The sequence below is a fragment of the Pollicipes pollicipes genome, unplaced genomic scaffold (genome assembly GCF_011947565.3).
Source record: "Pollicipes pollicipes isolate AB1234 unplaced genomic scaffold, Ppol_2.1 Scaffold_4295;HRSCAF=5057_pilon_pilon_pilon, whole genome shotgun sequence".
In the NCBI taxonomy this organism is placed as follows: domain Eukaryota; kingdom Metazoa; phylum Arthropoda; class Thecostraca; order Pollicipedomorpha; family Pollicipedidae; genus Pollicipes; species Pollicipes pollicipes.
In genome coordinates this window covers 4,513,759-4,541,751 of record NW_023596461.1, presented here as the reverse complement: position 1 = coordinate 4,541,751, position 27,993 = coordinate 4,513,759, and the positions used below count along the sequence as shown (strand labels likewise).

Below are 27,993 nucleotides of genomic sequence, written 5' to 3'. Positions count from 1 at the left end.
CCAATGGGCGGCGGCGGCGCGCGCGCGGCGGCCGCGATGGCTCCCCGCCGCGCCGACAGTGGCGTGTGGACACTGCTGCCGGTGGGGGTCGGTGGTTGGGAGGCGCGATGTCACGCGGCGGCGGCCGGCAGCGGTGCGTGCGGCCGTGCTAGCGCTGCGAGCTCGGACCAGTGCGCCGGGGCTCGGCGGCGGCGCCCTTCTCGCCAAGCGGGCCGCTCGCGGCCCGGTCAACATGCCGGCCGGCGGGCCGGAGCCGAAGGCCATCTCTCGCTGCAGACGCGCCGGCTAAACTATGCGGCTGCTCGGCGCGCTCGTCTGGCTCACGGCTCTCTGGCAAGCGACCGGAGCCATTTCGTGGCTGTGAGTATGCGGTGCGAGTGCGCCGAACTTGTGGTGGGGGGTGGGGTGGGCCGATCCTCTTCACAAGCGGTGGCTTGGCCCTCCCCGAGTGGCTGCGTTGATAGATGACCAGCGTTTGGGCGGAGACTGTGATGGAAAAGGCACATGTGTTGTTCGGTGGTGCCATATGTGTGCTCACAGGCGCAGGCGGCGCCCTATCGCAGGCATGCAAAGCTGCCCAACGAGCGCTTAAATTTGCGGTTGGTCTGACCGCCTGCCATACTTAGAGTTGCGCTTGTGGCATGCTTAAGCCGCTTTTCCAGGTTTAGCATCCCGCTTTCAAACCTCACGACACGGCTTTTACGGCCAATCGAAATGCCACCGAGCAATGCCTGGCAGATGATTGAACGCCCATAGTTATTATTATGGAGCTCATAAACATCGACGTCGAATTCCAGTCTAAGCGCAGATGTGCCGTCGAGAGGCATTGCTTAGGAACAAACCCGCTGGCCCCAATAGGGTGTTAGGGTGTTCTGTGATATATGCATCTTCAGTAAGGTCGATAGTGTGCCTGTTTCCTGTAGCTAAAACAATATATCTTATTATCGGATACCGTCGTTGCCGACGCCTCCATCTATCACGTAACAGTTGTCGTCGGCCACCTCCATGGCCACCTCCATTTTGCACAAGTAGCGCAGTACTGGGAGGCTGCGTTCGGTGCCACGTCACATCCTAAGGGTGAGCAGCACAGAAAATTTCGAACGCTGCCTTGAGGCGCTCGGCGTGGACGTCATGGGATGCTCGCATAGTTCCGTCATAGGTGGTCGGCAAAAACTGGTCTCCATCACTCCGAGCGCGCCCGGCTGATTGAAAGGTTCGCCGGCGCACCGTGTGGCGGCAAAAACGGCCGGCCGCCGACCAATCTGCGTTTTTCGCGGCGCTCGATTTCTCTTGAGCTGGCGGCCGCCCGACAGCGGGCCGCCACGGCAGCCGTCAGCGCGCGTGCCGACAGCCAGCCCCCGCTAAACGATGACTGACAAGTCAATTTTGATGGTCGCAGCGATAGGCGTGCACCCGCCCTGGCGTCGACTTAGGCTAAGCATCCGAGTGCTCAACTAGAGCTCACTGTCTGGCTGAGCGAGGTAATTTGGCGGCGGAGAGTGCGCCGATGCGGGCGTAAGCCGCCTCGGGCCGCCGCTGCTGCACGGGGCAGGGCCGCCGGCCGCCGCTGACGGCCTGCCGCTCAGCGGCGCTCTAATGGACCCGGTGCCGCGGCCGCCTGCCGCTGAGCTCCTCCTCTCGTCCCACCGGTCCCGCCGGCCGGCCGCGCCTGGCCGGTCCCGGCCGCACTGGGAGCCCGCGGCCACCCGCCGGCTCGGGCGGGTTACCGGGCGTAGCAGACTGCCGTGCCCTCCTGCCGCGCTCTGCTGCCGTGTCCTCCGGCAGCGGGGCGTGCTGCGAGCGCGCGCGGGACGCTCTCGGACCCGGGACTCCGCAGCCGCCGGATCTGGAGCCGCCCGCCGGAGGTCCGCCCGCCCGGCGCCCGCCGTAAAATGACACCCAATAGCGGAGGATTAGCGGCGCGTAATCCGGGGAGACAAATGAAGGCCGGCTGTCGGCGCACGCGCTGCCCCCCCGTGGCGGGCGTGGCGTCCTTTATTGGCCGGAGCTGCCGGCCGGCCGGCCCCCTCCCGACCCAACCTCTCCCGGAAACGGCCGCGCACAAACTGCCGCCATTTATCCGGTGATCGCAGTCCATCGGGTCGCGCCAACTGCTATAAATCACCCGTACTTAACCCGCTCCGAGATGCTTTATGAGCGTGTTTCAGCGGTTTGAAGGCACACCGCGGGTCTGAATGGCACTGAAAGACGAGCCCGTCGCTGCTTAAGCGGGCGCGCAGGCGCACAATGGCCGGAATAGTTCATTACGCGGTGCCGCGCCGGCGCCTCAGTCCGCTGTTTTCTGTTTCAGGGCGTTCAAGCACGTGGAGGCGGAGGCGTGGAATTCGACGCGCCTGTGCCGATTGTCGCGCCAGCGGCACGGCTTCGTGAAGCGCCAGGAGAAACTGTGCCGCCGCTACCGTGATGTGATGCGCCACGTGCACACGGCCTCGCATCAGAGCATGCACACGTGCCAGAAGCTGTTTGCCAATCACAGATGGAACTGCAGCAGTATTAACTTCGCGCCAAATTATACGCGCGACTTAACTGCAGGTGAATGGTTGTGCATGCGGGCGTGTTATTTTCCAGTCTTTTGCTGTGCTGTGTCATTGCTTCTTGTCTTGTTGTCTTCTTGGCGGTTGTCGAGTGGACATGCACTGTTTTAATGCAGTAAGATGCACAACCCATCGCGCGTCTTGTAGCACATGTAGGAGGCGTCTTGTACGTTAACTACAATAATTGCTTGATGTGGAGAAAGTAGCCGATTTAAGACAAACGAACTTACCTTTTCTTACTTTAAGTCCGCTGCTGCACTGGCACCCGCTGAATTCGAGCAAAAAACGGACTAACTGTTAGGCACGCCAATTTTTTTCAAATCGTCAAAATTGGTAACAAGGTGAGCGTCTCGGCGCGGGCCGCAGTCCCTCCCCGGAGACGTCGTAGGTCCGTTTGTGTAACCCACCCGGCCGGCGCTGTTTCAGGTACGCGAGAGCAGGCCTTCGTGTACGCACAGAGCGCCGCCGCGCTCATGCACTCCGTGGCGCGCGCCTGCAGTGCTGGGACCATTTTCTATTGCGGCTGCGGAAGAACACCGCGTCGGCTTCCCGACGGAAACTTTAAGTGGGGTGGGTGTGGAGACAACACCAAGTTCGGACAGAGGTTCGCGAGGAAGTTCGCCGACTCTGCCGATAGACGGAAATCAAAACGCACGTCGCAGCAAGAGAGACTTCGAGCCAAAGTCAACTTGCACAATAATAGGGCTGGTAGTAAGGTAAGCCATACTCCAGGGTCCCGCTTCAGTGTGAGTGGATGCTGGTTGTACGTATGTGCATGCACACTACAACGTGTTCTGGATTGTCACGCGGTGTTGTCCAGGGGCGAATGCATGCAATCAAAATATCTGATCCCACATGGGAAAAAACAAGGGTACCAGCCCTGTCGTTGTTGCAATTATTGATTGTTGTCCAACAATTAATTGCAATACTACGTACGTGCAATGCCATGTGTATTTTGTGTGCACAAAGCATTGGCAAAGTGAACTAGGTTCGCTTGACTCACTAAGATTCTAATGAAAGATTATACGGTTACAAGAAATGCTGCCTGTTCTCCAGGGCGCACTATCAGCGTCGATTTTTGACTGAACGATCTCTCCCAATGTTCCATACATTCTCCAAAAGGGTTTCGTCTTTCGCTTTGCCTTCAAAATTCAGAGGCGATCTTATCCACGCCACTCGTCATCTTGCAACGCTGGACATGCATCTCAAACACTGCCACCACTGAACAGACCAGCAGCAAGAATGAAGCCCGCCCGTGGCGCGTCTCGCGCCGAGCCCCGCTGTTCCGCTGCCGTTGAGAGCCGGCCGTATCCCGCCCGCAGGGCCGGGTGGGCGGTCGGAGCGTGAGCGCCGGCAGCCCTCTCCGCCCTAGCCTTGCGTTGTTGCCCAGCTCCGATACGGGCGCCGCTGCTCGTCAAACCGGCACACAGGCGCTGCCGGTCACGTCGTTACTCCACAACCGCCGAACGAAGCCCGCAATGATATGCTAAATGCGACTCGGCTTCACTTTAAACATAGATTAAACATGTAAAAGTTGCACTAGCCGCGGCTTGGCGAAATTATAATTACATTGAGCGAATGTGCTCCTGGGTTGCATTCATACCGCATGTAAATTTCCCGGAACCATGGACCCGCTCACTTAAGGATGATTTATAGTTCCAGGGAGCAGCCCAAAATGTGTAATAATTTATGCGACCGTGGCACTATCGCCATGAAAAACAATTATGGCATATTAGAGTAAATTATGTCTGACCGGGGATTGCCGACACCGTCATTTAAGTCCGCTCAACGAGGCAAAACAATGCGGGTACGTCTGCCTCCCGCCCAGTGCTGACAGGCCGCTGAAGAGATCCGCCCATACGTTACTGACGAGTTCGGCCGCCACGCCGCTCCGCGCGGACCACGAGAGTCGCATGTTTTGTCTTGCAGGTCACTCACGGGCAGTTCTCGTTCAACTGTATGGCATCACGCTGCACGTGCGTGATGTCGCCTTGGGTGGGGTGTTTGTATTAGAGTTGTGCATCGACTATGGGCTACAATGAGACCAGATCGCGTGCAGCAACGGGCGGTGTCAGGTCACAAGATGGCACCGTGTTGAGAAACTGTGCAGCTGTTGCAAATTATTTCTGACATCATTTCTGCAGGGCTGTTGAAGACATTATTTATTTGGCACAGACAAATCGTCGATAACTTACCGCCGACGTTTGTGAAGTAAAGAAATAGCTGTGACCGAGCAAAAGCTCCTAGGGATCATCTGGCTTTTCCGAGTCTGTCAGGGATTGTTCGTGGGGTGGGAGGCTGTCCCACATTGCCTTGCGTGGCTTCAGCTAACGTCGACGCAGCAAGCCCCTGCAGACGGGGTACCCTGCTTCACTGGATATAAGGTGGAGAATGGTGCTCCAGCCGCTAGAGGGCGGTGGAGGTCGAGCCAGATGACGTGGGATGTAGATATGCAGACCAGAACTGGTGTGGAGCAGCTTGGGACACTACATGGGTCATCTGGATGTCACAGTGATTTCGTGGTGACATGTGAAGCTTCTCCAACTGCGGATACGCGTATTTGCGTTAGACATCCATTTCATAGCCGCGTCATTAACGCTGACGAACCAAAACGAAATGAAGGTCAGATAAGCAGGGTGGGTTCGTGTTGCCGACATGAATTCATTGAAATTGTTCCTGTGTCTAAGTTCAGTTTTAAAGGCGAACGTGCACTGGAGCTTGACAGGTAAAGGATCCTTTAGATGAAATATCGTACGATAAAATGCATTTTATACCGGTAAGGGCTTAACGTCAGCCACTTACAGGGTTTAGCCCACTTTTATAGAGGGTTACATGAGGACCATTCTGGACACGGTGTATGGTGTGGTGGAATTCACGCTGATTGTTTTATGTCTCGGTTTCGAAGTGCCCGGCTGATTGTTTTAGTGCGATCACATTCCAGTGGTGAGCCATTGTCACTCCCGAATTCCGCCCGGTCCTAGGTTGGGGAGCACTCGGCGAAACAAACAATCGACCAGACTTGTGAGCTTGCCGCTGCGCGGACTCTTTTTATGATTAGTGGAGTCCTCTCAAAGCTTTTCAAGATTATTTGCCCCTAGCGATTCCTCAACAATTTTTGGCGAGGTCCCATTCGGTATTTTAGCTTCGTTTGCTCTCTGAGAACGTTACCGCCTGAACGCATAAGCCATGGCGCGATACAGACCTCCAGCCATGGATTATCCAGTAACGGTGTCCTGGCGCCTCTCACACCGTTCCAGATGTTCTTGTCTCAAGAAAGTTCTTGAGCTGTACTCTTGTCACTCGAGGGAAGTCCAAACCCATCGAAATCCCACAGACGCATACTGAAGTAATCACTCAGCAGCTGTTTGTGTGAAGCATGCCCGAACTCTGCCTTGAGCTGCCTGGAAACGGAGAGGAGTACGACAAAAGCCTGTTTGGAACCCACATCAATGTGTATTTAGTCTAGTTCTGTCGCCTGCTGGTGGTGGTTTGGAGCCTGTTGTTGACAATGCCAGTCTAACCACGTGCAGTCCTTTTGAAGGTCATTTGGAGCAAGCCGAAATTTGCATGAATATTTCGTTCGTGCGATCGGATAATTTGAAAATCTGTCATAAATCGGATGAGGTGTGTATGGAGTCTGGAGCCCACGAGAGATCGCCTGGATAAGTCTTGGACTTTTCCTGAATATTGCTCGCTTGCCACCCTCATACAGTCCATGTGCAGTCTTTCAAAATCCCTCTGAAGTTGGAAGATGGCCAAGGCCAATCTTGCAGTCAGTGCGCCCATTGAGGAGAGCGTTGTCAACTTAGTACCAACTGCTGAGAGTGTGGTCCATACCTGTGTTTGACTTACCTTCGCGCGTTTTGGACCGATCACATAAATCGATGCAAAATTTTGTTAGCCTTATTAGAGATCAATAAGGTATTTTTTAAGACGGGAGTCGAACAATCTGGTATGCTTATCCCTTTCAACTTAAATGCATCACTTGCTAAAAAAAATCCACCAACATAAATCGAATGTCATCAGTCATATCTAGTTTCGTTTAAATTCAGTTCATCAGTCAATCATGAACACTGGGGGCAGACAATACGCAAATATTGGGCCAGTTCATTGGTAGAGCAACCAGGAAAAAGTGCGGACTACCAACTATCTCCAGAAGTTCAGAGGCGTGCTCGTAATTGCAGAATAGGAGCAGGGCACAACTTATCTTTTAAACTGAAAATCGAATTGCGCGCTGTGCATAATTTTGGGTGTGGGAAAACAACATTTCATGTTCTAGATCTTTTGGTTTTACGCGTTCACCTCGAATTTCTGTCAGCACGTAGACACGGCCCCTGCATAAGCTGCATCACCACAGTTATTTCAATATGACAGGTAGAGTACGCATAGCATGACACGGACCTCTTCTCTGTGAGGCTTCTTGCTTCAGTTTTCATGAAATTTGCACACCAGCTTTTCGGGGATTCTCGAGCTGTGCTAGAAATACAGTGAATTTCCATCGAACGGCATGGGGAATAAACGGTTGCAGAAAGTTGATTTCCTAAGATTTACTAAAGCTATAAAAAATGTCCACAATACATATAAGCATATGACGAAAGTTGTTGAGTGCATTTGCGAGGAAGAAGATAATATTTAAAGCCTTATTACTTGTAGAATAGTCAGGAAAACGGAGACCTAGATCTTTAATGTTTCGGTTACATGCCTTTATCAAAACAAGCATTTCAACGAAATGCTGATGTTCGCTTCGGATAGTGCATTTTTAGCTGTAGTAGTGGATGTTAAAGTAGTACATGTACTGCTGATGTTCGTTGTGATAAAGACATGTAGCCGAAATATCAATATACCCATCTCTCCATTCTCTTGGCTATTCTACGAGGAATAAGGCGATTAGTGCCGTTTTGCTATCCAACCACTGACTGCGGTGCTTGGATAGCAAAGCAACATCTGCTTTATATGTAGGCAGATACAAACCTGTGATCGTAATGCAAAACCTGCGCCTATTCTAACGAGTTTTGTGTTGGCATTGGATGAGTTTTGCTAAACTAAATGCGGTTTCGGGTTATTGGGCAGCACTTATCTTACCTCCCCATCATTTGACAAGGCGGTCAGTTACAGAAGGCGCTTTTCGCCGATTCCGGATAATTTGCTGACTAGTGCGTGTAACACTTTATATATTGCACTAAATTTTTGCCTGTATCTCTATGAAGGTGTTTAAATTCAACATTTGGATTCATTTGACGTGGCTTTCTCATATTTGTATCGTGCACATATCCAAGATGGACGACAAAAATATATTGCAACTATTTTAAGATATCCCTACCGGTTGTCTACATGCCTTCGCTACTGAGCTTACGGAATGAAAGCAACCTGGAGTATGATACGCAATAACAGAGTCTTCGCAAAACTAATGCTTGGATCAGAATGTTTCCACACGCTTCAAATGAATTTCACGGCGTGGTTTTCGCTGTATTGTAAAACTTTCTGATTCCTCTTTGTATATATATACATATATTATATATATATATATATATATATATATATATTTACACATATATATAGGAATCATATGCTGCCCCGTTTTCTTTCAGTTAGTGATGTGGGTGAGGGTGACGCTACCTGTGACAACGCTACAAGAATCCCGGATCAGTCTGGCCCTTTCCATGTGGTTGGAGAATGTCTTTCATTTTGGCTCATCGATGCTTTAGTAGTCAGCACTGCCTTCCTAGTATGGTCAATTCCCCGCAGCATGCTCCATAACCAAGCTGATTTTAGATTAGCCGAAATATGCTGAAGTGTTAAGTTGACTCAGCGCCGAATCACGAAAAAAATAAATGCACACTAGATCCCAAAGTTTTCCTTGCAAACCAAATCCTTTCCAGTCCGATGGATTTCAATTGGTAGTGATTCTTGAGTCAGTTATAATTATGAATCGAGTCGAGCACCTGTGTGGTGTGGAGCTGGTCTAGACCTCGCCATGGTATGTGTGAGGTCTGTTAGAGCCAATCGGAGAGCCAAGAGGGCACTCAGCCCGGAGCGTGACCCAGCCGACCCGCTCCAGCCTCGATGTGAAATCCGTCTGATGCCGGCTTCTGTTCGCGTGGATGGAGCCTGACCTAGTCTTCGGCTGGAGCCCGCTCCATTTCGCTTGTGCAGTCCATGCGTCATGTACGTCCATCTGGAGCCCGCTCCATTTCGCTTGTGCAGTCCATCTGGAGCCTGCTCCATTTCGCTTGTGCAGCCCATGTGGAGCCCGCTCCATTGCACGTGTGCAGTCCGTCTGTGCAGTACACTGGGAGCCCGCTCCAGTCTTGTGTGCGGTCCACCTGGACCTCGCTCCAGTCTCCGTCTGGGGCCCGCTCCAGCCCACGCATGCGGTCCGTCTGGAGCCCGTCTCCGTGTGCAGTCCGTCTGCAGTCCGCTCCAGTCCGCGCGTGCAGTCCGTCTGAGGTCCGTCTCCGTATGCGGTCCGTCTGCAGTCCGCTCCAGTCCGCGCGTGCAGTCCGTCTGGGGCCCGTCTCCGTGTGCAGTCCGTCTGCAGTCCGCTCCAGTCCGCGTGTGCAGTCCGCCTGAGGCCCGTCTCAGCCGTTGTGTGCAGTCCACCTGAAGCCCTCTCAGCTCTGCACGGATGCCGTCCGCGGAACTGGCCGGCGTGCTGGCGGAGCTGCCTTGCCGGCGTGTTGGCAAACCTGCCTTGCCGGCGTGCTGGCGGAGTTGCCTGGCCGGCGTGCTGGCAGAGCTGTCTGGCCGGCGTGCTGGCAGGGCTGCCTGGCCGGCGTGCTGGCAGAGTTGCCTGGCCGGCTCTGCCTGTCTCCGGCGGCAGTTAAACGCCGCGGCCGGGCTTTTTGCCGTCGACACCAGAGCCGGCGGCTTCGAATTCCGCACGATCCAGAGCTAATCGGCCGCCGCGCCGGACCGCGAATTAATAACCGCCGCGGGCCGGAGGAGGCTGAGCCGGCGCGGGTGACGACGGCGATATGTGCGCGAGATACGGCCCGGCAGAGTGGGGCCGTAGCCTGGCCGCGGAGATCGGGCGCCTGCACGAGCTTGGTGGAGACAGGTCTGCTGGCGGCGAGGAGTCAGGTCTGTTGTCCGCTCGGTGCAGACAGCTCTGTTGTCTGCTCTGTCGTGATGGGTCTGCAGTCTGGTTGGCGGGGGCTGGTCGCAGTCTATGTCGTGGAGACTGGACTGTTGTGCAATGGATATGGGAACATATCTTATTCAGTGCTGCCCTGCTTCCGTCTGTGGACGAGCAACGAATGGGCTGTTGCTGTTCGGTTTACATGAGAAGAAACATGCACCTCGACTTTTCCCCAGCAGTATCTGCCTCCTGCTCGATCTTGAGGCCTTGTCTACGCGCACACCACGGTCCTACATCTCCATCTGTCCCGAGTCCCAATATCTCTGTTCGCAGCACTGGCCAATAAATCCGTCCTCACTCTCCACCCTGCTTTATGTGGCCCTTTGTCGCGGTAGATTTACAAGCGATGCCGTGGTCCCTCCGCGAGTGGGGGAGCGGTTTGTAATGATTGCCTTCTCGGCCGGGCGCCGGGACCACTGTAAACGCGCGTCCCGTGACAGAGACGGCCCAGCCTCGCCAGCGGCCAATCCCATAAAACTGCTGGGAGCAGCGGCGTGGAGCCCCGCGCGCCACCAGCGACTGCGACGCGCACAAGAGAGGAGCTGGTGAGTTCGACGCGTCACAGCAAAGCAGCCAGGGTGACAGTGTAAACGACGGCAAGCTCGGATGACGGCGTTAGGTATCGTCGCCAGAGGCGGCCAAACCAAAAGGCTGCGGCGCTTAGAAATGACAAAAGGCCCTGACAGCGCCTAGGGGCGGAATCAACACCTGCTACGGCTGGCTGGTCGCAATAAATGCACGGGCGGAACACCTGTGAATGGAATATGAGCAGGATGTAAGACCCGAATAGCTGGGTCCTATTTGCAGGCTGCATTATTCATGATGAAATGCCTAACAGATCTGACATGATCTTGATGTTTTTTTCTTGACCCTTGCTGATTGGCCCTTCTTCTCAGCTTTTTCATGTGAAGAATCTCACAGCCCCCTCCCCCACCCACCACACACACCGAGCAAGTGCGAAAACGTCATTTAACAGCTCACACAGATGTGCATGAACTTGTCAGTTAACATCAATGCAAGCTGTAAAATTGATCAAGCAAGTCAACGGCGTAAAGTGATTGATCCCAGGTGTCAACACTTATTCAAAACTATGCGTTAGCAATGCATTACAGCGGGGTAACCGCCATTGTATATCTACCGTTCCGCTGAACCATACAGCAATGGCGCGTGATCGATGAATGTCACCTATAGCATGTCACATCAGCCTGGTCAGACAAAGGTCAAGCCTGGAGCGCATGTGCCTTATCCGACTATCTGAAGAATAAGGCTGGTACGGCAGCGAAGCGAATGATGTTGTATGAAGCTAGTCAGCCAGCATGAAATGTCTGTTGACATGACTTACGATTTATCAAATCGTGTCATGGCAGTCAAATACTTCCCCCCGCAGATAGCTTTTTATTTAGACCACTGCTTCTATGCTGGCATTGCACGATCCAGCCTCATCGCATATTGTATGATTGCATTAGCACGCCGCATCACACGATGCAAAATGTAACTAAAGTTTTGCTCTTTTGACCTGATATTCTACCAACAAACACACATCATTGCACGCTTGGATGTGAATGCGCTGAATTGACCTTGGAAAATAGATCATCGCCCATTATCTGTGATTTGATGGCTCTAACGTCATTCCCTAAATTCGTAAGAAGACTTCTAAGGTTTCCGTTTGCCGAAGGCTAAAATTTGGTTTTGCCGATATTCATAACAACTAATTTAGCACGAATGCTCCAACTGGCCAAAAAACCGACTGCACTTCAACCAAAAGCGTAAAAGTGCACCCCATGCTAATGGGGCAGACGCTTTCATGCATGCATAATCTTGGCAGCACTGCTGCACCGCATAACTTACCGATTCATGTACCGCGGGGCGGCGCTTTCATAGCGACCGTCTGTAACAGCTTAAGACATGCCATGCATAGCGCGTAACTGACGTTCAGCCCTTACCGCGTGGGCAAAAACTTCAGCCTGCCAGCACGTCTGCATAACAACCACCCTCCGCTCCTGAGTCACTGTGGATTCTGAGGGATTCACGGGGATCGTCGCTGTCAAAGCACTGTTATCAGCACAACCCACATATCCTCCTTTCGTATCGCATTTCCACTCAACAAGATGGGCGTCGAGCTGCGACTAGCGCCGACTCGGCTGTAAGTGTCAGCAATGGAACCGGTCACAGCGGCGAGACCCAATGTCTCGTGACGGGCTTTCCGTACAACAGGTGCGTCGTCCCTTACCGTCCGGTGTCCTCCGAGGGGTAACTCAGCAGTGCCGTCGCCGCCCATCTGGTGCTGTCCCGAGGGTAGCCAAGTAGTGCGCCGCCGCCCGTCTGGTGCCGTCCCAGGGGTAACCCAGTAGTGCCGTCGCCGCCCGTCTGGTGCTGTCCCAGGGGCAGCCAAGTAGTACTATCGCCCCCCGTCTGGTGCCGTCCCAGGGGTAACCCAGCAGTGCCGTCGCCGCCCGTCAGGTACCGTCCCTCGGGTAACTCAGCAGTGCCGTCGCCGGCCGTCTGGTGCTGTCCCAAGGATAGCCAAGTAGTACCGTCGCCCCCCCCCCCCCCCTTCGTCTGGTGCCGTCCCAGGGGTAACCCAGTAGCACCGTCTCCTACCGTCCGGTGTCCTCCGAGGGGTAACTCAGTAGCGCCTTCCCCCCCCCCCCCCGTCCGGTGTCCTCCGAGGGGTAACCCAGTAGCGCCGTCCCCCACCGTCCGGTGGCCGCTCAGCGGGCCGGCAGCGGCGGCGGCGCCCGTCAGGCCACCTGTCGTGTTCCGCCGCTGTTAACAACGCCGGCTGTCAGCGGCGCCCGGCGCCGGTGCCACCGGTCGCTGGCCGCCCGGCGGCGCCGCGGGGTGGCACCGCCGACGGTCCTGCAGGGTAGTTCGGGTGGGCGCAGGTCCTGGCTGACACTGGAATGCGGTGTGATGGCTGAACCTCGCGCGCCGGTCATGGGGAAACGGAGGAATGAACGAACCTCGCGCACCGGTCATGAGGAGACGGAGGAATGAACGAACCGCGCGCACCGGTCATGGGACAGACGAAGGAGCGAACGAACCGCGCGCGCCGGTCATGGGGCAGATGCGGGAATGACATTGCAGTGCCAGAGTTTTGCTGGCGGGAGATAACGGAGATGTCGCGGAGACTCGTAGACAGATGGCGGGGAGTCAAGTCCATGTATTCTGTGGTTCGCCGGAGATTTCAAAGAGCGTGGGTTATTTTCAATGACAAAAAGATCAGCGGCGCGAGGAGTTCTACGTTTCCTTTACATCAGAAAGAACATGTCACTGTTCAGGGCTCCGCTGGCTAATAGGGCAAACGCCGTGACATATTAAATATATATATATATATATATATATATATATATATATATATATATATTGACTTGTACGAGATATTCATCATGGGACGAACGCTTGACCATCGCGTTTCGACCTACACGATTATACAGTGTGACCGCCAATACCAGTTTTTAACGGTTTTATTTCGCCAACACATTCATCGTCTCAGACTGATCATTGCTCATTCCTTCAGGCAGCCAGTGGCTAGTGCTGATACCACTGAACCGTTTTACAGTAATGAAGAAGTTAATGTGACAAAGAAAATGGGTACCACGTCAGATAGCTTTCTCTGTCCACTGTAATCGCGTCATCGTCCAACCGACCCACCGCAGCGTAAAATCCAAGCTCCGAAATACCCCGAGGAATTTCCTTCCGGGAATGTGCCGCTAACGCACTAAGCTGTTTCAGCGCTGTCGCATCAGTCAAGTACAGTGGGGCAAGGCGTCTCGATGTAATGAGGACCACTTATGATGGTTCAGCTTAAGTGCCCACTTGCACGAATTAAGCCCCGCATTCGGAGATGACGTTGCGTGTCATCAGATGAAGTGGCAAGATGGCTGCGCTGTTAAAATGACGCCAGTAATTCTCCATTCAAACATGGCGGTGTTGTAATGCGTAGGAAATTCTGCTCACTTAAGCCCTTTAAGCAGGTGAAAACTCTAAGCCAATCATCATGCCGAACTACCCATAATGTAGCTGTGTATTACAGGCAACCTTCCCGCTTAAAACGGCTTCAAATTTCCTCGTGATTAGATGTGCTGAAATCCATATTTGGTCATTCGTGTATAGTCGCAGCTTGTGCATAGAGAGCAAATATGGCAATTCATCCGGTTAGCCAGGTTTCCACCAGCACACTTTATATTTTAGTGGTGTTTGAGAATCTAGAACAATCGATACAAAAGCATGCATAGCGATACGTCTGCATGGGATTGAAATCCGAAGTAGAAGTAATTTTATTAGACCAGGATATTTCATATTTCATTTCAATTTAATAATTAGAGTGAATATTTATGGCGTGACGAGGCAGCCATCGTACTGCCATGATTGCTACGTTAATAGCCTTATCCAAAATTTATTTTCATCTCAGGGTAGGGTAACTGCCTTCTCTGACTCCCCCCCCCCCCCCCCAGCTGCGTCACCCTTGACTCAGGTTCTTACCTGGTTAGCACCTACCTGCAAAACATACGAAATCTTGCGGGTTCCCCTCGAAAATTGCATGACATGATATGCATAATAATTTGCTGAATTTATGGGCGCCCTATCATGTCATCCCTTTCTGCATGGTGTGTCATGTAAGCATATGGCTTAGATCTATTTCAGTACATTTAAATGCAACGATGATAATCAACAAGGATGACATGTTAACCCACGTAAAAAATTCAAGGTCTGAAATGTGTACCTCATTTGCCATTGAAGGTATTGAACCAGGCCATGATTTCTCTTCAAAAAAACTTTCTCATGGTACCTGCATACCCTCAGAGCTTCTCAGGCGTGCCTTATGCTGTTCTAGAGATCTCTAGAGCAGGGGGTTTATCTCTAGACCTCTGGATTGGGGTTGCGAGATCCTCCTCTCCTTTCCGCGGCGCGTAGCTCCTCCCCTGCGAGTGTTAAAGCAATGACGTTTGAAGCAAGCTAAACGAAAGACGGTCTGCGGAGTAAACCGTTGTCCAGTCAAAGTGGAGTCCTTCTCCCAAAACTACGTAACTTGGTAAGTGTATTTGTAAGCAGCATTACGCACACAGATGAGACAGCAGTGTTAAACTTATTTCTCGTAGAGAAACGAAGGCAATGAAAATACAAATGCGTTGATATTTTGACAGCAGCATTTATCTAAATCAATAGCAGAAGTAAATTCACGGCGCATATTTTGTAATTCAATGAATTATTTAAATGAATTTAGGAAGATTGAGCTCACAAAAGCAAACTTTAAATTTGCTTCTGCTATCCGTTTCGATAAACACATGTTGCCGAAATATAAATACATCTATATCTCTGTTCTCCTGGTTTTTCAACGAGCAATAGAGCTATTACTACTGCCTTATCTTTCTTCAAAAAACTAAGTTAACTTTTCACTTTGCAATGTCTCGTAAGCTTTCGCGAAAACAGACTATTCTACCCCGCCAAGTTATGATCAGTCTAAGGAAATATTTGCACACGCTATTGCGTCGTTATAACGATCATTGTTTCCCATTTTGCACATGCCATGCCGGAGAATGGTGACTTCGCCTATACATGCTTAAACTTTAATCCTTTGTGTAGATCGTTCGATGCTACCGGTGAAGGATACATCGTCTTCACATTGCGTTACGTCGTGCTCTGCTGTCCCCAATGCCGCCTGCCAGTGAGGGCTCCAGAAGTGGTCAGCTGTGCGTCCTATCATTATGTGCGGGTCAGGGCACCGTGAGGGTGGGCAGCTCATTGGGGCATGGTGGCCAGGGCAGGCGCGAACCTAACTGACGGCCAATTTGTTCAGTGCTCGATGAATTATTAATGCCCACTGGACCAGAATCGAGCTCAGCACGTGCGATCGGAGCGTAATGCAGCGATGGCGTAAGATACAGCATGAAAAATGCCAGGATGCTCTGTAGCAGTTCTGCAGGCCAGGTCCTATCTCCTCATCGTCCGAGAACGTGGGTTGCATAGCCTCCACGCTCATGCAGACTGCGCTTCCAAGGGTCATCCAGGGAAGACCACAGTGCCTGACAAGCCTACAAACCACTGAGGGCGGAAACGGTGACGCAAGCAGCATGCCATCTGTACGTGTGCAGATGGTGGGAGCCCACGGGCGCTGAATATCAACTGACGTTCAGCGAGGAACGGATGATGGTGCCGCCCGGTGGGGCCGCTGCGACGGGCTTGAGTGTCCAGCACCATCAATTGTCAGGCTCTTTCGACGTAGTCTGGAGGCTCGGAATAGTTCCAGGAGGATGGATAATCTAAAGCGAAACTTGGATTGTTCCTTAGCTGACTGTCGCCAGTGGATCGAATGAAACGAAACATTTTATAAGCCAAATAATTGCACGCAATCGGAGATGCCTCTCAAAATGTGACTGGGAACGGTGATTAGATGTGATTCACAGTGATAGCCTGAAACCCTATGGATATTATGCGAAAACCGTCTGTCTCAAAGAGTCAGGGCGTCCAGTCTCCTTCCCCGAGTCTCTTTGTAAGAGACCTAGCTCCCCTAGACCTCGATGACACCAAGGCAAAACAATGCTGTATTCGCTGGACACGGACATATCATGCAGTATGCGTGGCTTCCATGCCTTAGCGCAGGACGACAGTGGATCGCTTGGACTTGAGCATTGTTACCAAAACAGCCGTAGGCGCGATGTCAGCTTGCGCTCAGCTTGCGGTGCCTGTCGCGGCAAAAGCTATGCACCATTTACAGCTGGATCAAGAACAGTGGCCTCCCCTTTCCTGGCAAAGTATGACAATAAGAAATAGCACAGCCCCCTCCCCCTCGCCCGTGCAGGTGAAAGATGCTGACATTGAAAATCTTCTGTATAGCAACATCACCAACACCAGTGGCCGTGATCCTGTGCTTATCGCGAAATAAACCTGACAGAAAAATACAAGTTTCACGAAACAAGAGTGGTCGAGCAGGTCCGTAGTGTCCTTTTACTTCCACTCGCTGAATTTCAATTGCAAGCCCGTCTTCGAACGTTGAGCAGCACTGTGGGGAGGGGGGCCTTCTGAGCTGTCTTTTTGTACAAAAACGACCTGAAATCATTTCTGCTTCACTGACAACGGCTGCTGTGTGTGGGCTGTCACTTCTCCTTTCATCATGACGACAGCGGAGGGAGTGCGCCAGCCACAGCTGACGTCCCTACCCTGCGTGGCTCCGGTCCAAGCGGCAGGCTCGTCGCGGTCTGCGATGTCCAGACGTTCCTCGGGCAGCCCGTCGAGAGACAACAGACCGGCGTGGCGTGCCGCGCGTCCGATCGCGGGGCGCGGGCAAACACGGCCCCGGCCGGCCGTGTGTGTTCCACATTAGCACCTGGTGTCTAACAGCGCGGAGGGCCGGCCGACCGCCGACTGCGCCGGTGGTCCGGCCGCGCGCGCCCCGACAGTGGCACACGCAGCACGCACACCGGGCTGGAACAGCATACGGGGGCACACGCAGCACGCACACTGGGCTGGACAGCATGCAGGGGCACACGCAGCACGCACACTGGGCTGGACAGCACACGGAGGCACACGCAGCATGCACGCTGGGCTGGACAGTACACGGGGGCACACGCAGCACGCATACTGGGCTGGACAGCACACGGGGTCACACGCAGCACGCACACTGGGCTTGGGAACACGTAGGGGCACAAGCAGTACGCGTGCTGGACTGGACAGCACACAGGGACACACAGACGACACGCATCACGCACTCTGTGCTGGACAGCACACGAGGGAATACGCAGCACGCATACTGGGCTTGGAAACACACGGGGACGAAAGCAGCATGACGATGATGATGATTATGTATTTGCCATAAGATCTACGTGGTGCTTTTTCACTAGGCCCCGTCATGGCAAATAAAACATGCCAGCAACATGGCAAAAGAGCAATCATGTCACGGGCACAGAAGCACACGCACATGAACGGCACATAGTCATACATTGCGAAGGTTCCAAATCCGAGTTTGCTTGACCGCGCGGCAGCATTGCCTGCTTCGCGTGGCGTAGAAAATGCGCCGCGTGCCCCCGGCGCTTGAGAGCCGACGCCAATCTTATTTCATATTTGCGCACCCCGGTAATATAGTCGGTATCCTTCCGCTTCTGTGCGGCATTGCGAAATGGCCCGGCAGACAGCGGACGCGCGCTGAAAACACGGAGCCACGCGGAACCCGTGCACCGGTATCCACATGAGACGCGGGTGGGCGGCACTGAACGGGATCGTGGCAGGGGTGTATGCAAGTGAGAGCCTCAGGGGACATGTGCGCCCTATTATTGTACCAAGTTTTATGCGTGCTAACGATGGGGCTTGACGACTGCGGACTGCAGGCGATACCATGTAATCAACTGATGATATCTGCATTCGTTCATCTCTGCTTGCTGCAATCAAATGTTCCTAACGGCTGGCCTGAGCCGACGTTGATAAAATACTCGGTAGTATTTCCCTTCTTTAACGTTTATCACAATGATATCACAAAATAATGTCCGGTTGTTGTACCACAGCTGTTTCTCATTTGTTACCACGTGTCTTATAATACGTCTTGGAAGGCAATAATAGATGAAGGCGAGAAAACAGGTGTATGCCCAACTGAGCTTAAAACATTTTTGGCAGCATGCCAGACGTTTTGTATGTGGTTGATAACAATCATCTGTCAGATATTATCCCAGCGTTTGACTGTGCGCATTACTCATAAGTTTTTGCCTGGCTGATTATTTGCCATGACAATACGATACCGCCGTAATATTTCAAAACACCCGACTCGACTATACATATTTTTCATTCAAATTGTAATATGGATGCTGAAAATGCATGTTAAGGACATCACGAGGCTCACGAACTCAAGATGCTTTGCCATTTTTAGGTGTGCTTGTGTCAAAGAGGGGACGAAGATTTAAAGTTAAGTTTTTTGGATGATAGATTAACAGTGTTAAAATGAAAATACAGGGTAACCTGTGGCTGTACCTTTTAGTAACCTCTTTGTGAGGAAAGGATCAACCAGGGATGCGGTGTCCCACACAGTTGGAGGACTTCCTTTGGAGAAAAAAGCGGGCCAAATTCGGGATCAAAACTGTTTGTTGACATATTTTTTGATATGTCGCGTCATGTTAACTGATCGATTGAACTTTGCCAGCCTCCCCCCCCCCCCCTCATACTAATTTCGCAAAACAATCCCCTGTGGTAAACTCAGGAGCGAAATACAAAGCCGGAAATATCACGCGACAAAACGACCACGATTTTCCGTGGCAAGCTCATTCGAAAATGGCATGCGCCTCTAATTGCGCGTGGGAGACCGATAAGTTGCAAAACAGCTGCGCTGCTTGCCCTGTAGTAGCAGGAGACATGACTCTGACATCCGTATGTTAGAGGACATAACCCACTTTGAGATCACTGGCCCAGCTAAGCACCGGCGATTCCTCCCACGATGCCATACGCGCTGCACCGTAGCTCAGAGACCGATCGTAAATGTGGGCAGGGCATGCGTTGAGATGTACCGTCGTTGATGTCCGGCCGCGGACAAAATCAGCTGCGGGTGTCAAATGGTCGGTCAGCATGCCCAGTGATGCCTGATTCCCTAATTCCAATTTAAAGACCTCCTCTCATAGCTGCAAAGCACTACGCCAGAGAACACGACTAGCTACAGCCAAAACTTTCTAGCTTGTTCCATTGACTTGCGATAAAAAATACAGATGGCCATTGCACCAAAACCTGTCGGTAGATCATAGATACTACATTTTAGATACCATGGATACTTGACACTACACTATACACACTTCAGTTAAAAGGATTACTATGCTGACATTATCCCACAGTCTCCTACGCTTATGAGCAAAGCTTGCCTTTTTAAAGCTATTCGTGGGCAAAGCTGTCATCACTCTCTCTATTATATCAGAAGCCTGCATATGCCAACATGTTGCAGACATCCAATGCAGCGAAATAATCCACATCTCCTACCCTTGCACCGTAGACGTGGATCAGAGACATCACCTCCACATACAATCACACAGCTCAAAAGCCGTAGCAATTCAATTAGGCGGGGAGTTTGCATGAGATGGAATGAAAGCCGCAGATGCCGGTATCTTGCATGAGTCCTGACCGACGGAGCGCCGATCGTTGTAACGGGTCGGAATGCTGACCGCTGTGCGGCACTCGACCGCAGGCATCAAAGAGTCCCGCTGGCAGGCGGCACCGCTACGGCGGCTCCCGGCCTACCAACGGCTGGCATCAGGGGTCCCGGCAGAGACGCCCGGCCTACCGCCGGCTGGCATCAGGCGGTCCCGTGGGCAGGCAGCACTGCTGCGGGAGACGCCCAGCCTACCGCCAGCTGGCATCAGGCGGTCCCGTGGGCAGGCAGCACCGCTGCAGGGGCGCCCGGCATACCGACGGCTGGCATCGAGTGGCCCCGTGGGCAGGCAGCACCGCTGCAGGGGCGCCCGGCCTACCGACGGCTGGCATTAAAAGGTCCCGCGGGCCGCCGACATTGCCGCAGAGACGCTCGACTTACTGACGGCTGGCGCCGCGGCTGACTTCAACATATTTTCTTAGCCAGCTAGGCGCAGGTACTAATTTGAAGAAGCTAAAGCAGGAAAGTGGGCTGCGCCAACTAAAATACGGGAAGCAGAAGTCATCCAAAGCAAAAATAACCACATAGATCGAATTCTTGCAACTTAATTGGGCACATAACTATGAGCCCAGAGTTCTTTTGCCGAGCTACCGCCCTTTGATACACCAGGATGTATTGGCTAAACGATTCGTTTCACCAGTACATCCTGGTAGATTCAGGGGTGATAACTCTGGATAAGAAATGTGCACTCATGGCAACGAAAAACCAGGAGCTGAAGAACTTCTGTTCTTATATTAGTGAGCACATAACTGCCGTTATAAATGACTACTACGACAAATTACTGCATACGGCTTCAGAAAATAGAAAAATGCACGACAGCAGCGACAGTCCTGCGGTGTGTCGTGCATCCACGCGCAGTTGATGAGCGCAGCAACAGTGTGACGGGAGCGGGTTGGGGGCGTATATCGAACGAACTCATCACCCGGCTGCCAGGCGGACGGCGTCAGCGAGACAGGGGGCACCGATGAACGGCTGGCTCGAACAGCCGGGGCTCCCGACGGGTCATGTCTGGGCAACAGCTGGTCGAGTCACGCCCCTGCCGAGTCATCGGCTGACAAGGAAATGATTGACGAATGACAGCTTCCTAATGATGGTTTCCTTAATTATCCAAACGCACGCTCCCTTTTGTCGCTTACTGCTCGTCTCAAAATGGCCCCGACAATTCGTGAGACGTAAGGCCCTAATAACCTTCAATGTTTATTACAAATTTCCACATCGAAGACTCCACAACAATCTCCTTAGTGTCTGAGGTGTGGCATTGTGTCCTGGAAGCTGGAGAGCGCACTGTCAGATTTGAAATGCCGACGAGGTTGTGTCTGTGGTGATGCCACTGACCACGTCCAGGCCTTGGCCCTGCGCGCAGACAAAACACGAATACCCAATCGTCTAATGGAAGCAGTTACGTTGCTGCTATTCTAAATCCACGTTTTGCATATAGAATTTAGGGATTGTACCGCAACATTCTCGCATTATCAAAGGTGATCTCAAACGACCGTGACCCGCACTCTGCCCTCAGGCGGTGCAAAAGTCACTGAGGATCGAGTGCAAGTGCCACGGCGTATCGGGCTCGTGCAACATCAAAACCTGCTGGCGAAAGCTGCCCGACCTGCTGACCATCGGCCAGCGGCTGCAGCGCAAGTATCGGGCCGCCATCGAGGTGGCCATGCGGCGCGTGGGCTCGCGCTGGCAGATGGCGCCGGCCACCACAGCCATGGGCCGCTTCAGCAAGGATGACCTCATCTACAACGCCAAGAGTCCCGACTACTGCGTCAAAGATACCTCCTTTGGCAGCCTGGGCACCAACGGCAGGTGGGTCCAAATGTGGGAGGGGAAAAAGAATCGCGAAAAAGAGAGACAGTGAGAGGGAAGAGGGACAATAAAAAGGGAGAGAAAGAGAGGGAAAGAGAGAGAGAAAGGAAGGGAGAGAGAGAGAGAAAGGAAGGGAGAGAGAGAGAGAGAGAGAGAGAGAGAGAGAGAGAGAGAGAGAGAGAGAGAGAGAGAGAGAGAGAAGAGAGAGGAGAAGAGAGAGAGAGAGAGATAGAGAGAGAGAAGAGAGAGAGAGAGAGAGAGAGAGAGAGAGAGAGAGAGAGAGAGAGAGGAGAGAGAGAGGAGAGGAGAGAGGAGAGAGAGAGAGAGAGAGAGAGAGAGGAGAGAGAGAGAGAGAGGAGAGAGAGAGAGAGAGAGGGAGAGAGAGAGAGAGAGAGAGAGAGAGAGAGAGAGAGAGAGAAGAGAGAGAGAGAGAGAGAGAGAGAGAGAGAGAGAGAGAGAGAAGAGAAGAGAGAGAGAGAGAAAGAGAGAAGAGAGAGAGAGAGAGAGATGAGAGAGAGAGAAGAGAAGAGAGGAGAGGAGAGAGGAGGAGAGAGAGAGATAGAGAGAGAGAGAGAGAGAGAGAGAGAGAGAGAGGAGAGAAGAGAGAAGGAGAGAGAGAGAGAAGAAAGAGAGAGTAGAGGAGAGAGAGAGAGAGAGCGAGAGAGAGAGAGAGAGAGAAGGAGAGGAAGAAGAGAAGAGAAGAGGAGAGAGATAAGATATAAAGGGATAGGGAAAGAATGAGAGAGAGAGAGAGAGAGAGAGAGAGAGAGAGAAAAAATGGAACAGCGAACGGAGGAGAAACAGTTAGACAGTACAAGTGTGTGCAATATTTTCTAGCTAGGACATCCAAGATGGCTGCCTTCTGCCTGCGTGATCCGCTGAAATTAGCGGAATTCCGTGGAAAATTGTTCAGGCTCGTTACAGCGGCTGAGAGCCATGGGGCCGAATTCAAATTCGTGACAGGCAGATGGAATAGATTCAGAGAAATGCTGAGGGCAGCCGTTATAATGACGAGGGCGCGGGGCGATAATAAAAATGGTGATTATTTCGAGCGTCTGGAGCCGTGTTTGGCACGTGCACGGCACGTCTCGAGGGCGCGACGCTGCCGGCTCCAGCCGACTTTACCTACCAGCCGGCACGGCCAGCCCCTCAGAACGCGGTCCGATCACGGAGGCGACCGCGCCGCTCTCGTCACTTCCAGGAAAACTGGAATTGCTGGCGAGAAAGCACGCGATGGCACGAGAGCCTCGAGTGTGAACCGCACGTGTCGTGATGCGGGCTGCGCTGACGACACGGCAAGAGGCGCGCCGCCACGCCGCGCGCCCGGCCGCCCCTGAGACACGCCTCGGCCGTCAGGTGGTCCCGCGGTCTGCAGCCGCCGGCCAGTGACGTCACGATAGCGGAACTAATGCGTTTCTAATGGGTGACCGATGGCGCGGGCGAGTGATTAGGTCTTCAGAGCGGCGGGCCGCAGCGGGGCCGGCCGCCGCGGGCCGACGCTGCACACTGCAGTGCGTTCCGTGAACCCGGCAGCGGCACCGTCGGCCTCGGTCCAGAACCGCGCGGGTGCCCGCCGCCGGCGGCCGATTGATGCCGCGTCGGGTGCGGTAGAGGCCGGTCGAAACCGAAGTTGTGCCGAGACTCGAGCCGTTTTCGTCCGCCTCACGTGCAGTCGATCTGGGCCCGTCAGCCTCACGCACAACAGGGCCGCCGCCGTCCGTCTCCGGCGCGACCGAGCTCCGGCGCCGACAGCTCGGGGCCCATTAGTGCTGCTAACTGGACCCGGCCGCCGGCACGCTCGGCCTTCTCGTCAGCTTATTCAAATGAAATTACGACCTTGCAGCTGTGGCGAAGGCTGCAGCCGATGGTGGCTAAACGATTCAAGAAATGACAGAAAATTATACCCTGCCAAGACGCTGTTTGCACGCGAGGCATCCGGACACGGATTCGGCGCATCTGCAGGCCCGCAGCGGTGGCTACCTCGCACCGCGCGCCTTCAGATGCGAGAAGCTCGGCCTGGGTATCCAGCTTCGGGGACGGCCGCGGCCAAAAAGGAGGCCATCAGTCGGGTAGTTTGTGTCATAGAATACGTGATATGCGTGAAGCATGGATGCCTTTAATATGGTGCAAATGTTAGTGTCGGAAGAGAAGTCTGATCGACGGCGCCCCCACGTTCGGATTGCGTGACATGAGGCCTATAGACAAAGGAAGCATGAATAGTAGCATAGCAAACCTTCCCGAGTTTCGGTCGCTTAGAACTCAGCAGCACGCTTCGTCAGTAAGTGCAGATCACTAAGATAACGACGCTTCCATTGACCAGCACGGCTACCTGTTCGCTGTTCGCATGCCTCCCTCTGCCCGACTCCTCTTCGTTATCTGTAGTCAGACACGGCCAGGCCGTACATCCGCAAAACTATCCCGTTAAGCACCAGCATGGTGCACTGTGGACATCAATCATACTTGATAACCCCGTTCACGCCACCTTAATGTCCAATCGCATGGGTCGACGACATGTACGTGGCTGCCAGCCCTCTGGTGTAACCCCAGCCGCGTGCGTTGGCGGCGCGGACTCTCCCCGCAGCGGGGAACGTCCGCGCCCAGCCGACCGGCGCGGGCGCCGGTCCGGATCACGGCGACGGCGGCGGCCACTGGTACGACCGATGCGATCGCTTCTGTGGCGGCGGAAGGTGTGGCGCCGTGATGCCCTGACACGAGAAGTGCCCGCTTTGGGAGCTGTAGGCCGGCGTCCGGCCGGGCCGGGAGTCCGCCGCTCGCGGGCGCGCCGCGAACGCTGACAAGCCGGTAAGCCGCGGTCGTGTGCGGCTCAGCGCGGAGTGCAGCGGCCGCATCGGCGAGGCGATGTTTTGACATTATCTCGGGTATTGTTTTACAGCACATCCAGCCTGTCATCATGAAATGATTCAACTTCTTGCATCTAGATAAATAGAAAAGCCGTCGAATGGGATCCCGCGCCCAGTGCCCTGTCAATATTCTTATCCTGAAAATCTGCATTTCATCTAGTCCGGATAAGGTCCAGTTTTTTATTTTGATTTTAATGTTGGGCCAGAAATAAACGCAATTTTCTCGCTTTTGCACAAAATGTCACCGACATAACTCTGGAAATAAGATCACAGATACTGAGCCATCAAGGCCAGAAAGTTAAGATGTTCACCGGTGTACAAATCAGCACTGTGCTCAAAGATGTTAAAAGTTATTTCGGCAAAAACTTAGTGTAGCTCTGATAAAACCCATGATAAGACGAGGATTCCATGCTTTGGAGCAAAAATGCTGCTCACCAGTTTCTTTCATTAATTCAATGTACATTTATCTCACACGGATTTCACTGTTGTACCCAGTATGATGGACGAAATATGTGGGCTCGGCGGAAATTCGAGCTTTCGACCGACTCTGCAACTCCAATTATTTCATGACCGGCCAGGGCAGAAAGGAAAACAGCCTTACTAAGCAGATGGCTGCCCTAAATGCAGTAATCATCGGAGCTAACATCTACTCGCAGCCGATTGTGGATCCGTTTAAACATACCAGCCAGATCGACGGTCAGGACCAGGGCAGCGCGGTTCATCACAGATTCAGGCGGCGCTGTTGCATATACATAAATCATCGCACTGAAATTTGAAGAATTGAACAATGGGCGAGGCAATCATGCAAAAATACCGCCAGCACAGTCACAAGCCGTCACATGGAACAATGTCATGTGAATACGAGACAGTTCTCGTCGTCCCATGCACGGGTATGCATGTATGCATCGTGGGCGCCTGTAGGGGAATGCGGAAAATGTACCAAGCTGTCCGCAACAATTTGTTCATGACCTTCTTAGCTGTGGGCCTATGCCTGTCTTGATAGTGATGAGCTAGCGCAGCCAGTTACAGAGAGTTTTGCGAATGAACGTCTGACTTTGACGGAATCGGGAAGTACGTGGTGCATTTGGCGCGAGTCCAGGAGGACCGATGCATTCAAGCCGCCGTTGCTTCAGATCTCCCTCGAGGAGCAGCTGAGATGAAGACCACCTCTCACCTTGATTCCCACAAGACACCCCAAGCGGAGAAATGTTTGCTGCCGCCTTCAGCGAAGGGCTCCGGTGGGGATATTCCGAATTTTCTCCCATTAGCGGGCAGTTTGTGAGCCACCGCAAAAGCGCAGCGCAAGTGCAGGTGGCTTGGGGTGCCTTTCAAGGCAGGCTTCGAGAGGCCAGCGAATTTACGCTCTCGCCGATCGCCCCATGCTCGCTCAGTCACGTGACTGCCCACCCCATGTCGAGGAGAGCACTGCTATGTACACGTGACTGGACCATTGATGCTCCCGCGAGCTGCAACGCTGAAGGGTCGTATCAGGTTCGGCGAGGCTAACCGAGCGGCCGTTCCCATGAGCGCCTGTATGTGCCCGCTCACCTCGCCCTGTAGACGCTGGGTATAACAGCACAGTTCTGTGTTGCAGGGAATGCAACGCGTCGTCGACTTCCCACGACGGCTGCCAGTCCATGTGCTGTGGCCGCCCCTACAACACCTTCACCGTGGAGAAGATAGAGCGGTGCCAGTGCAAATACGTCTGGTGCTGTTACGTCAAGTGTAAAACATGCAAACGCTGGGTGGACGTCCACGAGTGCACCTGAGCGCAGTCGCCGCTCGCTGCGGCGGCGACGACACGCAGTTCTGGCGGTGACGTGAGAGACCTGGCGGCGGCCCGGCGGACCTGGCTGGTGACGCGGCAGCCGTGCGGTGACCTGCCAGCACCCAGGCCGGTGACCTGGGACTGGTCGCACAGAGGCTCCGACGGCGGCCGCCGGTCCGCGCACCAGACAGTGGGGCGGGACGGCCGGCCGGGGACGCGGGACCGAGTGGCGACCGAGCCGCGACACGGAGCGGCGCCAGTGCCGCCGCCGTCGCCGCCGGCGCGCGGCCGGGCCCGCCTGCCCCGCGCCCGCGTGGTGTGTGTGACGCTGCTGTGACAGGTGTGAGAGCGGCGACGGCCGCGCCTCCTGACTGATGCCTCCATCGCCGGGCGTGTGCCGGCGTGTCGACGACAGCGGATATTGGATGCCCGCAATAAGACGTCTGATTTCACGCACGCTTTAATTCTGCGCTGGCGCACAATGGCGCGGACGGTCCTCGCCGACGGTCGAGCCCGGCCCAAGCCGTTTTTGTGCGGCCGCGGCGCGCTCGGCCCTTTTGTTTGTGCGCCGTTTTTCCTGTCGGTCGCAGACCGCTAGGCCGCGTGAAAAACGCGCCGCCCGGTCCTGGAGCGGCGCCCTTCTGGCGTGTTTTCACGGCCCTGTAATTAGGGGTGGTCAGGGCGGACGAGAATTATATCGGAAATAATGAGTGTTTGTGGCGGCGGGAGGGCGGCCCGGCCGCACGCCGACCCCGGGCCGCCGGTCCGCCGAACCGAGGCCGCCTGCCGGCCGACTCACGCGGCAGGGGCGCGCGGCGAGCGGTCAGTCGGGGCGCGCTGAAGCCGCGGGATCCGTCACTGAGGGGCTCGCCGGGGCGCCGAGCAACAGTTACAGAACTATCTGGGGCGCGAGGTACGTCACAGAGGGACTCACCGGGGCGCCGAGCAACAGTCACAGGACTATCGGGGGCGCGAGGTCCGTCACAGAGGAACTCGTAGGGGGCGCGCGGACCGGTTCAGAGGAACTCACCGGGGCGCAGGGGTCGGCCACAGGGGAGATCACTAGGGCGCATGGACTGGTCGCAAAAGAACTCACTAGGGCGCAGGGGCCGATCAAAAAGCAACTTACCCAAGCGCGAGGTTCGAGCACAGAGAAGCTCTCTAGGGCGCAGAAGATCTGTCACAAGGTAACCCACGAAGGCGGGGGCCTCAGTCACGGAGCAACTCCCTAAGGCACAGAGGATCTGTCACAAGGTAACCCACGAAGGCGGGGGCCTCAGTCACGGAGCAACTCCCTAAGGCACAGAGGATCTGTCACAAGGTAACCCACGAAGGCGGAGGCCTCAGTCACAGAGGAACTTTCTGAACTCTCTGGGGCGCGGAGCATTGGTAGGAGGAACTCACCGGAGCGCGGGGTTCGGTTACAGGCAAACTCACGGGACATGTAGGATCGGCGGCAGAAGCCCGGCCAGAGAGGAACTCACAGGATACAAAGGGTCGGCGGCAGAGGATTGGCCACAAAGAAACTCACTAGGGCGCGGGGATCGGTCACAGAGGAACTCACTGAGCCACATGGGTCGGTCACTGAGGAACTCACTCGGGCGCAGCGGGCCGGTCGCAAAGGAACTCACTGGGGCAGGGAGCATCGGTCGCAGGGACTGGGCCACTCACTGGAGAGGAGCGCAAGGATCCGTCATAGAGATCGAGGTCAGACTCGCAGTGACGACCCGGTACGGAGGATCACT

General features: G+C 54.0%; 1 protein-coding gene across 1 annotated transcript; it reads left to right on the top strand.

The window, feature by feature from the left end:
• The first annotated feature begins 93 nt into the window (after positions 1 to 93).
• Positions 94 to 26,436, top strand: LOC119096882 (protein Wnt-11b-2). The gene is made up of 5 exons (XM_037219867.1): positions 94 to 360; positions 2,312 to 2,553; positions 2,982 to 3,271; positions 21,327 to 21,619; positions 26,075 to 26,436. The coding sequence occupies exons 1-5, from the start codon at positions 293 to 295 to the stop codon at positions 26,247 to 26,249; spliced, it is 1,068 nt and encodes a 355-aa protein (XP_037075762.1). The 5' UTR covers positions 94 to 292; the 3' UTR covers positions 26,250 to 26,436.
• Positions 26,437 to 27,993: the final 1,557 nt, after the last annotated feature.

Excerpts from the sequence above, each read along its gene's own strand:
- LOC119096882 (XM_037219867.1), top strand. The coding sequence starts at position 293 with ATGCGGCTGCTCGGCGCGCTCGTCTGGCTCACGGCTCTCTGGCAAGCG. Across the intron at positions 3,272-21,326 it reads ATAATAGGGCTGGTAGTAAG|GCGGTGCAAAAGTCACTGAG; the intron begins GTAAGCCATACT and ends CTCTGCCCTCAG. Across the intron at positions 21,620-26,074 it reads AGCCTGGGCACCAACGGCAG|GGAATGCAACGCGTCGTCGA; the intron begins GTGGGTCCAAAT and ends TCTGTGTTGCAG.